Below are 12,320 nucleotides of genomic sequence, written 5' to 3'. Positions count from 1 at the left end.
TCCCTTCCAACCCCTACAATTCTGTGATTCTGTGATTCTGTGATGTATCCAAGCAGGTCCTGAGAGAACTTGTAGAAGAGAAAAAAATGCTCCCTTACTTGTTTTTGTTTAGCAAATGTTACTGGTTATCATTGTTCAGTGCTCAGGAATGTTCACTAAGCCCGGTTCAGATCTGGACATCTTATTAGGTTTCCCTTACTTATTTATCAGTGTGTCTTGTTTTCTGAAGTAAACCACTGTTTATGCTTGGACTGTCTACTGAATTTCATGTACTCATGCTCTGTTGTTGACCTACTTCCACACTACGTGGCTTTTCTTTTATCGAAAGTTTGTTAATTATGAAGCAGTAGTCATCTTAGAGAGGACTGTTGTGTCTAAAGGAATCATCCAAAGGCCCTCAGCTGCTATCTGCCATTTCCCTTGCATTAGTGAGACCTTGCATGGCTCCAATCCATCAGTGTATGTCTTTGCAGAGGAGCTACAGAGCCTTTACAATACTGGGGGTATACACCAATAACAATCTCTTTATTCTTTTGCAATTCTGTGTGCTTCCATTACAAACATGTAGTAGTAGTGACTGATAGAAAGAACTGGCCCATCGTTAAGCTAATGGAGACAGACACAGCCTGCAGGGCCTACTATACAGTGCAGTAGTGTCCATGTACCTGCATCAGCCAGTATTACACTTCATGAATGAGAACTCAATTTCTAACAGTTTATCTTCTGCTATCTCCACCTGACTGTGAAAATGCCCTTTTTCTTTAAGGATCATTTTACTGAAATCCCACACGGTCACTGTTTCTTAATTAGTCTTCAGTAATGATAATGACTCAGTTGGTAGCTGATTAAACGAGGCTCCATATCAGAAGATATTCCAGGTACCCAGATATCTCCAGGTCTTTTATAAATATAGCTTTGCTGTCTGAGACTGCTCTTCTTTTGCAACCACTCACTAGCAGAGATGCTCCACAGGAAGGTGTGGCCAGTGATACTGTTTAAGATAGGATAGAATTGGCTGGAAAAATATCCTGATTTTTAGTTATATATTTTTTTTCAACTAATGCCATTTTAACTGAAGTTCAGCAGGTGAGTGCTTATTTGGGGGGCACCTGCGGGTGGTGCAGGGCAAGGCAGCAAGCATTGGAACTTTCACAGAGATGAGATGAGGAATATGTACTGAAAGCACAGCTGGAGACACTGCTTTTTCCAGGCCTGAAACTCTTGCTTGTGGAATGAGCTGCTTCTCAATTTAGTCTTGAAGCTCTGTTTGGTAGGTCCTGTTGGAAATTTCCTGTACCTGTTTTCCAGTGAGATTACATGATATTTTTTTTTGTTCCCATGTAAGTCAGAAATGAGACTGCCTTTTAACTATTTAGCAGATACTACTTTTTGACTTACTTAGTGGGAAAATAAGAAATAGTACTATTTTCACAGTTTTAGTGAGTTCATTAGTGGAATCCAATTAGGTCTTCATAAAACAGGCAGGTAGTGAGTTGGTGTCTACTAGAATTGGTTAAAAATAGTGTCTTGTTATGCTCCAAAAACCCCAATAGTGTGCAACTCCATTAAACTAAGAACAATCCTAATGTTGGCCAAGGAAGTCTTGAATTCTTAAGTTAGGGAAGCACAAACCAAACATTGGTAAACATGTGAGTGGTGAGCTTCAGTAAGTGAATAGCCCTTGTCCTGAGGTAGCCCTTATGATTGCTATGAACATTTATTAGATTTCTAGGCTCATTGATAGTCTTGTGATTAGAGGAAAATTATTTTTTTCTTATTTAAGTCTGATTTATACTACAAACTTAGGTGATTTAGATAAAGCTTATGGCTAATATTCCTAGATGCACAAGTCTCAGTCTTACCTACTGGCACCTTTAATTATACTTGTGACATATTTGTGTCTTTGAATCCTGAGAATACTCCTTGTTTTCTCACCTGCTAATCTAAAGGCATAGGACAGCTTATATTTGAGTTGGCACCATCTGTGATGTATCAATGTATCATGTTAGCTGCAGTCTGTGTTGCTAAGCAGTACAGACTCTTTTCCATCAGGCATAATCTTTTGTTTCTGCAACTTCAGGGCTTTTGGAATGAAGCTGAAATCTAGCTCTTAAAATAAACAGGCAGCTTGTCATTTGGTAAATACATTTTTAAAGACCTTTTCTGTTTACGTCTGAAATGTGTTAAGGTGAGGCCTTCCTTGCCTAAATAGTTCTCTGTTAGATGGAATTATGTCCCTGAAGGCTGCTCTCCCATGCATTTAGTTCCTCAGTACATCCATTCCACTTAAATGTGCAGCTGACTCAAAGCTGGAGAAGCAATAGAACTTCAGAGAGCCTGGAAGGGAGCTCTAAAGCAAGCTAGAAGAACAGCAAAAGCTGTACAGAATGTTTGCAGAGCATTTACACATCATAAAGGGTGTGTGAAGTAAGCTTCAAGGCTGTGGAAGACTGGAGAGGGAAGGAATACAATAAAGGAGTCAGAATTGTCATCTTTTGCAAAACAGATGTGGATTCATTATGCTGTGGCTGAAGACATCAGTATGTCAACATAAAGATATTTCAAGGCTGTAGAGGGGTACCTTGTAGTAGATAAATGATCTATAGAAATCATTTCTGTTCTTAGTCTTCCTCTGAAGTACCCATCACCCAAAAGCTTCTTGATACAAAGGATGAATGACTGCTGGACACTGAGTTGCTAAGACAAGGTAGAGTTGATGCTTGCCATAAATTTGGAGTGAAAACTTAATCTTTCTGTACCTTTGGCCCAGCTCCAAAAGTCAGTCGTTGATGTGGTACTGTTCAGAAGATGTAAGTTGCATTCAGGTGGAGAGTCAATGTATATAATGTATTGCAAGCTGTGTTTTCCTGCCTAATTTCCTGAAGAAGGAAGACATAGGCTATTCTCCTCTCTTTGTCCATGTCCTTTTTGCTTTTTGACCTGTTGTCCAATTTCAGGCATATTTAACAATGGAATGGATGTTGGGAAGGCAGTAATACAGTGATGGGGTATCAAGACAGAGGGGCAAAATCCAAGATAATGCCCTTTTTGGAGAGAAGCCGCATTGTTACAGCATAGGAGCTACGTTTTGGCTTACCTATCCTTCATTCACACCTGTCTGTTGGCACATCACGACAATCAGCAGGGCAGGGTGTGCTGTTGCTGACTTTGTGCCATGGGTACAAAAGTTTAAAATGTGGGAAATCAAGGTTGATTAGTCTTAGAGAACATGGAACGCCTTGTGTGGAGGTCAAATGAAGGACAGATATTTTACTATAAGTTCTTCAGGCTTCAGGTCTAGTTAAGAGAATGATAATTTTTTCTTTTCTTTTCTTTTCTTTTTTCAGGTCTTGATTTTATCCGAGTTGAAGGTTTTGTGTTTTCTCATGTTGCTGATGAAGGGATCATAAACGCCTGTGCAGGTAACCTGCTACGATACAGAAAACTAATTGGAGCAGAGAATATTCAGATTTTTGCTGACATTAAAAAAAACACAGGTAAACACAAGCAATATTTATGTAAATATTAATAATGATCTTATGTTTTTTCCCCATTTTCTGATTATTTTATATCTGCTCAATGCCAGCAAAGTTAATGATAAAGGGAGAACTTTATTGTTTGAGCAAGGTCTTGCAGTGCTATTAGCGGATATGTTTAAAAATAAATTTGCACCTGTAAGCTGCAGGTTGCCGCATCTGTGAAGTTTGTAGTTTAACCTTCAGGATTTATAAATGCAGACTGTAAATGTCTCACATCTGGTGTCAGGTGAGATTTTACATCCTTATATGCCTATTACGCTTAAAGAAATTATGTTTCGGGAGGCTAAGCATCCAAGGTTATTTTTAGTAATGCAGCAGTTTCCACATACAAAGGATCCAAATCATAATATTCTGGCACTTTAGAAAGCTATTCTCTTTTTTCTCCTGGCTGCCAATAGTACTAGTTTCTTCTACTTAAATCAGTGCTGTCTATGTACGGATTATGTTCTATGATTATCAAACAGAAGGAACTCTTGACAGATGAACCCAGTTTCTTTTTTGCTGATATCTTAACTGTCACACAGTATTTTTAGCTATTGATATGTCACTTTTTTTTTCTTGAAGAACTGCTCAAATGTTATGTATTATACATGCTAAATAACCTAATTAAAATGTTTGTGTGTAGTACGTAGGTAATCATGAAAACAACCATGTTTGGAAGATCTTAAATATCTGTGTTTTTGTGTTGTTGGTTTTTTTTAAATAACTTTCAAGATAGGTAAAGAAACAATGCATTATGATAACATTAAACTTTTAAGGTCCTTTCAGATTGGTTTCTTTCTAGTGATTAAATTCTTTTTTATATATATGTGTATATATATAGTTAGACTTCTTCATAAAAATTGATGATTGTATCATGTGGTCTTTCCTTTGTTTTTGTCAATTGATAGACTGATATTTCAATTATACATTGTAGGTGAAAGGATTTGCTTTTTGAAGTGGAAGGTTTTTGCTTCAAGGAGATTCCAAAGCTGAGATGATGTTAAGAGCCCCATTTCCAACTCATTTTATGTGTTAGGGACTTAGGCCTGCCTTCCTTCAGCTACATAAAGGGAGTGCTTTGTCTTGCACCATCATCGCTAGTGAAAAGCACTGCAGTCACTGCATTCTGCCTCTTACTGTAGGACAAAGCGGGGACCCAAGTCCATCCACACTGACCCAGGAAAGAGGCAGACTGTCACACCTCATCAGTGCAATGAGTTGACCATAGCTGTTGTTGCTTCTGTATTTTCAATTAAGCAGAAAGCAAAGTCAGATGTTGAACCAGCAAAAACTGGAAGTCTTTCAAAGTTTAGAATTGTTTAAATTAAATTGCTACTGCTATGGGTTTTAAAGCATATCACCCATATATCAAAAGCTGCTGTTGAAAAGCTAGGCTGCAGGTAATTTATGTTTGTAATTGCTATGTAAGGTGATTCCTGTGATTATGTTATAGGTAATAACTATACTTCTGTTAGTTGGACTTCGTGAAATGAAGTGAAGGGTGTTAATTCCATTCTGGGTAACAGAACGTGATTTATGAATGACTGAACCATCCACTGCTCCACTTGAAGTCAGAGCTGTGTGTGAGATACAAGTGCTCAACATGCAGACAGCTGTCTGAATTGACACTTGGTAGTTCACCCTTAGCAATCGCTCTTTAGAGACAGAAGACCAAGGGCAATGGCTCTGTGTTGGATAAGGTTGGGTCTCTTTCCCCTTGTTGGTATTGTGAAGTTACTTCCCATTTTAAAACAGGACCCTTACCCTCTCTCTCACAAAGCCTGAATTTTGGTGTTCAGATAGTGAGGAAGATGAAGAAATGCAGCCTAAATAAACATCGATCAATATGTGTGTGCTGAAAGTAACCACAGGGTACGTTCCTGCTGTTGACAGTGCTCATGCTCTGACGGCAGATATCAGCGTGGCTGAGACCGCCTCTGCTGCTGAGCTCTTCCTGGCTGATGGGGTGGTACTGACCGGTACAGCAACCGGGCTGCCCGCAGACCCTGGGGAGCTGAGAGGTGAGTGGACACACCAGTAGCATGCAGCAGGCCCCGACTCAGCTTCTGGCTGTACATCTCTGTATCTGCTGTTTCTTTAGGAGGAAAAAAAAGGAAGAAAAATGTTCTTTCATTGCAGAGTTTGATTGGATAAAGCAAAACTGATGTGACTGAGGTTCTGCGTGGATTGTCTGTTGTATGTTTCTAACCAACTGTTTGATGGGACAAAAATTATTTCAAGCCTTTATAATACTGAATGATACTTAGTATTACTTTAAAATAAACTAAGCAAATGTATGTGAAGACTTTGTTTTAGAAATTGATACTTTTGAATGTCTTAGTATAAGAAAAAGCAATTTCATAGACCTAATAAAAATAGCTAGCTAAAAGTGCTCAACTCTTCAGTGGAAAGATTTATATTTTTCGGAAAGAAAATGAAAGTTCTGCAAGAAAAGGGTTATTATGATATGGCACCATTCCAGCCAGTAATAGCAGGGAAAACTTAGAAGGTTTTAAAAAAAAAATTGTAAGTTTGTTGGTGCAAAGAAAGATATGGCATCAAAGACATCAAACTCGATTGTTCACATGCTATCATGAAAATTCAAATTTTCATCACTAAATTTCAATTTAGTTTCATGGCTTGAATGTCAAGGCCTGTCTACATAAAATAGAATGTGTAGTTTTTAGTTTTACTTCTGCTGGCACAAAACAATCTAGCACTTTTTGAAGTGCCAGTGTGTTCAGCTCAGTCTATCAAGGTGAACTCTAAGCTCAGTGAATGTGCATCAAAGTATGTCTATTTGTCTAACCCCGAATTCTTAAAACGTGTTTGCTGAAATGAAGCCAAAGGAACTATCACTTCTTGTATAGACAAATCAGAAGCTCTATTGGACTTCTATGAACAATTTTTGTTTCAAGTTGCTGTCCCACTGGGGGATCAATATACAGAAATAATTACTGCATGTTTGGTCGAAGTGAAATGATAGTACCTTTTGTCAAAATATTTTTTTCATGAAGAAAGATAGCGGTATGATCTCTACTTTTTAAAGTATGTTCAATCACAATTCCTTCTTTATTTTACAAAAAAAAGAGATGAATAACATGCTCTACTTGGCATAGAGACCAGCATCCCAAACATCTCTTGGAATAATTTAAAATCATTCCGTGTTTTCAGAGCTTTATCCATATTGTACGTGCTTATCAGCATTCAGAATGAATGTTGAACTTGTCAAAATGTTTTGCTTATTTCACATATGTTTAAAACACAACTTCTTTGCCAAAGAACAGATGATAGATGACTATACTTCAATCACCAATGTTAAAATAAAAGTGATGGTTTGTAGTGAATACAGAGCTCTTGAATTCGTTTGAGTGTTTGGTATGGTGAACTGGAAGTGATTCATAGAACGAAGCACCCTGAAAGCTAGGCTGCGAGAGAAAAAGACTGAAAGAGACTAAAGATCCATCTCTGCCTGCAATGCATATCACTGTATATCCCTATTTCTCAATGCAGATTACATTAAAATAAGTAAATAAAAGCTGATAAGTCTCAGGGCAGAATGGTAGCTTAAGTTCTGCTTTCCAGCATGCATGTGCAACCTCCTTTGGTTTCCTGCACTGGAGAGCACCAGATGACCTGCAGGCCTGCAGGCTGCTCTCAGGCAGGACTCCAAGCAGGCCTCACCACTGCTTTCTTTCATGTGAACAGTGTGCCAGTCACAGTCTTGTTGCCTTTCTGACTCCAAAGAACAAAATGAATCAGAGTTGTCAGCAGTAATGATGTGCACACATCGATTTTTACGTGTGTAGTGAAGGCAAGAATCTGGATCATGGGTTTGGTTTACTTAGGCCACGGAATTCAGGCATTATCTGCGCCACTCAGGAGAACAGTGGCTTAAAACAGTTAAGAGAAGTTCTTAAAAATCAACACTCAGAAGTGTGAAGAAATGACAAATTAGGCATATCTATGTCAGTATATTCTTAAAAGGAATCACTTGTACGTTATACAAAGTTGGTGTGATGTGAGTGAAATTCGGCAGTTCACGAATGTATGCGGCACTGGATGAGCCATACTGTGATCATACAGCTGGGCACCTTTCATCATGCTGCAAAGCAACTCTTGAAAGACAAACCAAGAGACAGATGAGGTTTTGTCACGTTTTTTTTTTTCTCGGCTTTGTTGTGCAGTAATAGAGAAGTGTTTTTGCCTTTGTGTCTGTGTGCTGAATTGACTGACTTGATGGGATGTGGGAAATGAGTGTTTCTCTGTCAAGCCAGAGAAATGTTTCAGCAGGGTTTTGTTTGTAGTTTCTGTCGCTGCCTTCCTGAAGGCACCTGTGGTGCTACTCCCAGCCACAGGCTGTCAGGTTTTCCCACTGGGAAAATGCTGAAGTACTTGGTTGAAATCCAGCTTGTGATTTGAGTGACCAAAGCCTTTGCATAAGGACTGCTTAGGTATCTGCATGAACAAAGTAAGTGGCCTCAGCTAAGCAACTGGTGGAAAAGCCCAGCAGCTGGCTCTGTTACCTCATCTGTTAGTGTTCATAGAAGGGGCGTCAAAACCAATTCATCCTCCCGCCTTTTAATGGGCTGTTTATGTCAAAATAGAGGCTGCTGCCTTTGCAGTACCCTCCTATAGATAATCAGGAGATGCAAGTCTCTGGTCTGTACTTTCCATAATCCCGAAATTTAATGACAAAGAAAAAGTCCTTTGAATTAAAAAACTAAAATGGGTTACAGTGGAACATTACCATAAACATAGTGTTGTGTACGGTACAGTGATTACTGCATATGAAAAAGCTGTTAAAGAAGAGTAGTGGAGCAAGTTATTAGCACAGTGGTACTTATTTTTACGCCGCTCTTTGCCATTGTTTTCAAGCTAGGAGCATTTGGCCTTTATTTCATGTAACTTGGGCACACCGTAGTTCAAATGCTTTCATTGTACTCTGCAACCAAGCACTATTTCATTTGATTTTATTGAAGACATATCTGCAGATGCACTGTCAGAAGAAAGAGCACAGTGCCCTCTAGTTACAGTTTATTGAAATAGAAAAATGTGTGAGTTCTGTAAACTTCAGGATCTTGTTACTTTAACATCAGAAAATTGTTTCCCTTCCTGTTTGCATCAAACAATTATAATCAGAAGAAGAAAGCTGAGGAAGCCTTTAAAAAAGGCTCTGTGTTTAGAGACATCTTGACAGTGACTGAACGTCATCATGCAGAAGCATATCTCACCACTGTTGCTTTATTTTCTTTTACAAGTTAGAATTTGTATTAACACAGCCAGTAGACAAGTCATGTTCTATTCATCAACTTTAGGCCTTGATATGCTTAGAAACGACTTAAAAGTAGTATCTGTAGCATATTTAATTAGATAACCCAGTCTCATTGTAGGGTGGGCACTCCCATTACTGTTCTTCACATTGACAGTCTGAATAAATCTCCAGCACAAGAGTTGAGTGTGGGCTGCAGGTGCCGTGCATGGATCACAGCAGGAGCTGCATACCTTGCTACTTGTGAAAGCTTCATTATTTAGTTATCTTCTTATAGTTTCACAGCAATCTTAGGTTCTGCTGTTCAAGTCTTTGTCTGTTAGGGCAGAGCTATTGTTGTACACCCATGGGATCATGCTCTGTTTAATTATTTGGCTGTTCATTTTTCCTGCTGATGTGAAATAATTGTAGAGCAACTGCCTACTAATGTACCTTATGCATTTGTCTTAAAAACAAATATTGACTTGGAATGTTGTTCCTCTGGGAATGAAGTAAAGCTGTTGTACGAATCTGGTCAGTTGTAGCACCTTAATTATGCATTGGTATCTACATAGATCAGATTGAATATTTCTAAGAGCACAGAGATACTACATACACAGAATTCTATTTTTTTTCTGGAATAGGTTTCATTAATAATGTTATAAATAACAAAAAATGAATTATTTCGTTGCTGTAAGGAGGATGAATTTAGAAATATAAAATATGTGAAGAAATAGGCATCATTTTAATCATATATGCACTATCTTGCTATGCTTAAAATTTTCAATAGGGGTTGTGTGGATCTTCTTTTACATAAAAAATTTTTTTGTAAGAAGCAGTTACTGTTCCTAGGTGGGAGAATGGTATGGTATGAGACCTAAAAAGAGATTCAAGAGCATTTTAATTGATCCCCTTTCTTTGGTGAAGTAGGAAGGTGACACATAATTATTTTTCCCTGAAGCATCATTAATAAGTTAGGCTTCTGATGAAACTTTATTTAAATAAACAGTGTTTTGAAGCACACTTCTTTTTGTTACATATATGCTGTCCCTAATTCCCTCGAGCTTTAACCATTTTTCATCAGTTTATTAGCACCAATTAAAGCAATTTATATCTTTTTAAAGATCAGAAATAATGCTTTGCAGCATTCTCTGGATGCAAGGGAGGAAGCATCCAGTCTTGACTGACTCTTAGGATGGTCAGTTCAAAATGAAAGGATGAGCAGGATGCCCAGTAATTCTAGCACTGGGGCTTTTTTATTTATTTATTTTTGCCAGAGCTAGTACTGGGTTGAGTTCTGAAGAAAATACTCCAATGAACTTTTATGTGTCCACGGAGAACCTTTCCATGGCCAAAACAGTAGCACATGCTGAATGCAGAAAAATGTGTTTTTCATTTAATTGCCATTTATAGAAAGAGAAGTCGTATCAGTGCCATCTTTTGTGTTCTGGTGAGCTAGCTGGAGGTATCAATGTAGCTTATTGCTGCTTGCTTTCCTACTTTCATGACCCTGAAACTTAGCAAGAAGCAGAGAGCATGTTCATTTTTCTTTCCCTGTGAATAAGGCCTTTTTTGTTTCTTCAGTGAAGAACTTCTGCTAGTTGTCAACATAGCATAAATTCAGCAGAAACCTGGCAGAAATATACACCAGTCTAACTACCATTATTGTGATTTAAACTGATGACTGAAGAATTGTAATGAGCACAGCTCTACTGAATAGTTCTGCCACTTTTAATGATCTCACCAGACTCGCAAAAGTCTGAGCTGATATAATAAATGGAAACAAGAATTTCATCTTATTCTTGTAGCTGTGTTCTGATTACTTCATAGAAAGACTGGGGGAAAATGGTATCTATCCTACATGCTACTGCAGTGCAATATTAAATGATTGCTGTTTTCCATCTATGTGTAGTACCTCAAGTGCATTGAGCCTCCAAGCACAATGGCAAACAGACATGTTAAGTAGATGGGTTAGTTTCTGCTTTGCAAAAGCTTCCTCAATCCAACACCTCTTCTTACCAGGGACAAGAAATAAAAATGAATGTGATGGAATACAGTAAAATGCACTGCACTCTCAACCAACCAATTTTCCTTAATCTTACTTGAATCTTTTTTCTTGGAGGGTGGGAGGGGGGAGAGAAAGGAATGTACGTGTTCAGTGTTGAGACGCAGCTTTCATGTGTTCTGTAGCGCTGAAACACTCCTCTGATATGTGATCAGGAATATTATGTGGGTCCCTTCCAACTCAGGATATTGTTTGAAAATGGGATTTTCTCAACAGTTATTGAGAGCTAAGTGGTGTTTTTTTTCTCTAGAACGTCTGTATCTCTATTGTAAAAGTGAGAGATGCATGCTTACAAATTTCTTAAGACTTACCTTCCTTTGCTGTTGAAACTGCATAAGTTAGAGCACATTGTTTTTACAGAATTTTAAAGATGGATTTAAATCTCAGAGGATTTAATCCTAATTTTTTTTCCTCCACTTCAGAGGTTCAGCATGCTGTGAAGATTCCTGTTTTGATTGGATCTGGAGTTACTCTGGAGAATGTGAAGAATTACTTGGATGCAAATGCTCTAATAATTGGTTCGTATTTCAAGAGAGAAGGTTATTGGGCGAATGGTGTTGATCCTGACCGAGTGAAGAAATTTATGGAGCGTATAAGTAAACTGAGAGAATGAGTTAGTCAGCAAGCACTATTTTCCTGTTTGTGTACATATATGCAGTGTGATATACCATACAGAATTAAAGCACAAATGTGCACTTGAATGGCTGATAACTTTAAATGAAAACGCACATAATCTCTGTAACTAGCTGTGGAACATGGTGGCACTTTACAATGAACTGGTGCTATGGTTTTTGTTTCTAGACTGTATGTTTCTGTGGCACACAAAGTCATCGCCAAGACAAAACCAGCTCTCCAAACGTGTGTAGCATTTTCTCTCCTATAAGTAAAGTGCTTACGGATTGCAGGATGAGCTGAGTTTTGTTTTGCATGTTAATACAATAGGACACCCTAAGTTTACAGCTAACAGTATTGTAAATTGGACAAGTTAATTAGCCTTTCAGTTTCCCCATCTGTAAAATGATGATAATAGTACCTACATCACAGGGGGGTTGTAAGACATAATGAATGGATGAACGTACAGCACTTTCATCTCCTCAAATGAAGGGCTCTATTAAAGTTCAAGATCATTATTTTTTCATTAGAATTGTGCATTTATTACAAAAATGTAGTAATTGTATACCATACAAAAATTTAAGATAATTGGGAAATTGATTTACCTACAATACTTATTAGAGAATAAATGTAAATATTTAATTACATTTTAAGTAGTGTTGGAATTTAGTCAAAATGCTTTGCAAAAAATTGGAAATTTTAATAAAGTCTTATTTTTCAGCAAGCTCCTACAACTTTGTACTTCTTCAGACTAGCATTAGTGATGTTACAAACTGCCAGGTTCCTTCCAGCACACAACGTGTAATTATGATGGAATCATTTCTACCAGAACTGACAGGTAAACACAGATTTTCATTTTTGCTGTAAAACA

The 12,320-nt window shown here is 37.9% G+C and overlaps 1 protein-coding gene across 1 annotated transcript in view; it reads left to right on the top strand.

Annotated features, from left to right (window-relative positions):
• The window catches only part of LOC100539001 (uncharacterized protein F13E9.13, mitochondrial-like), a 19,599-nt gene extending 7,503 nt beyond the window's left edge, over positions 1-12,096 (top strand). The window contains exons 3-5 of the mRNA XM_031555395.1: positions 3,348-3,507; positions 5,415-5,542; positions 11,260-12,096. Of these exons, the coding sequence (XP_031411255.1) occupies positions 3,348-3,507; positions 5,415-5,542; positions 11,260-11,450 (479 nt within the window). The 3' untranslated portion in view covers positions 11,451-12,096. The remainder of the gene's footprint in view (positions 1-3,347; positions 3,508-5,414; positions 5,543-11,259) is intronic.
• The last annotated feature ends 224 nt before the right edge of the window (positions 12,097-12,320 follow it).

Source organism: Meleagris gallopavo, chromosome 13, assembly GCF_000146605.3.
Source record: "Meleagris gallopavo isolate NT-WF06-2002-E0010 breed Aviagen turkey brand Nicholas breeding stock chromosome 13, Turkey_5.1, whole genome shotgun sequence".
NCBI classification, from domain to species: Eukaryota; Metazoa; Chordata; class Aves; order Galliformes; family Phasianidae; genus Meleagris; species Meleagris gallopavo.
Note: the sequence above shows the minus strand (reverse complement) of the source record. Positions and strands in the feature narration are given on the sequence as shown.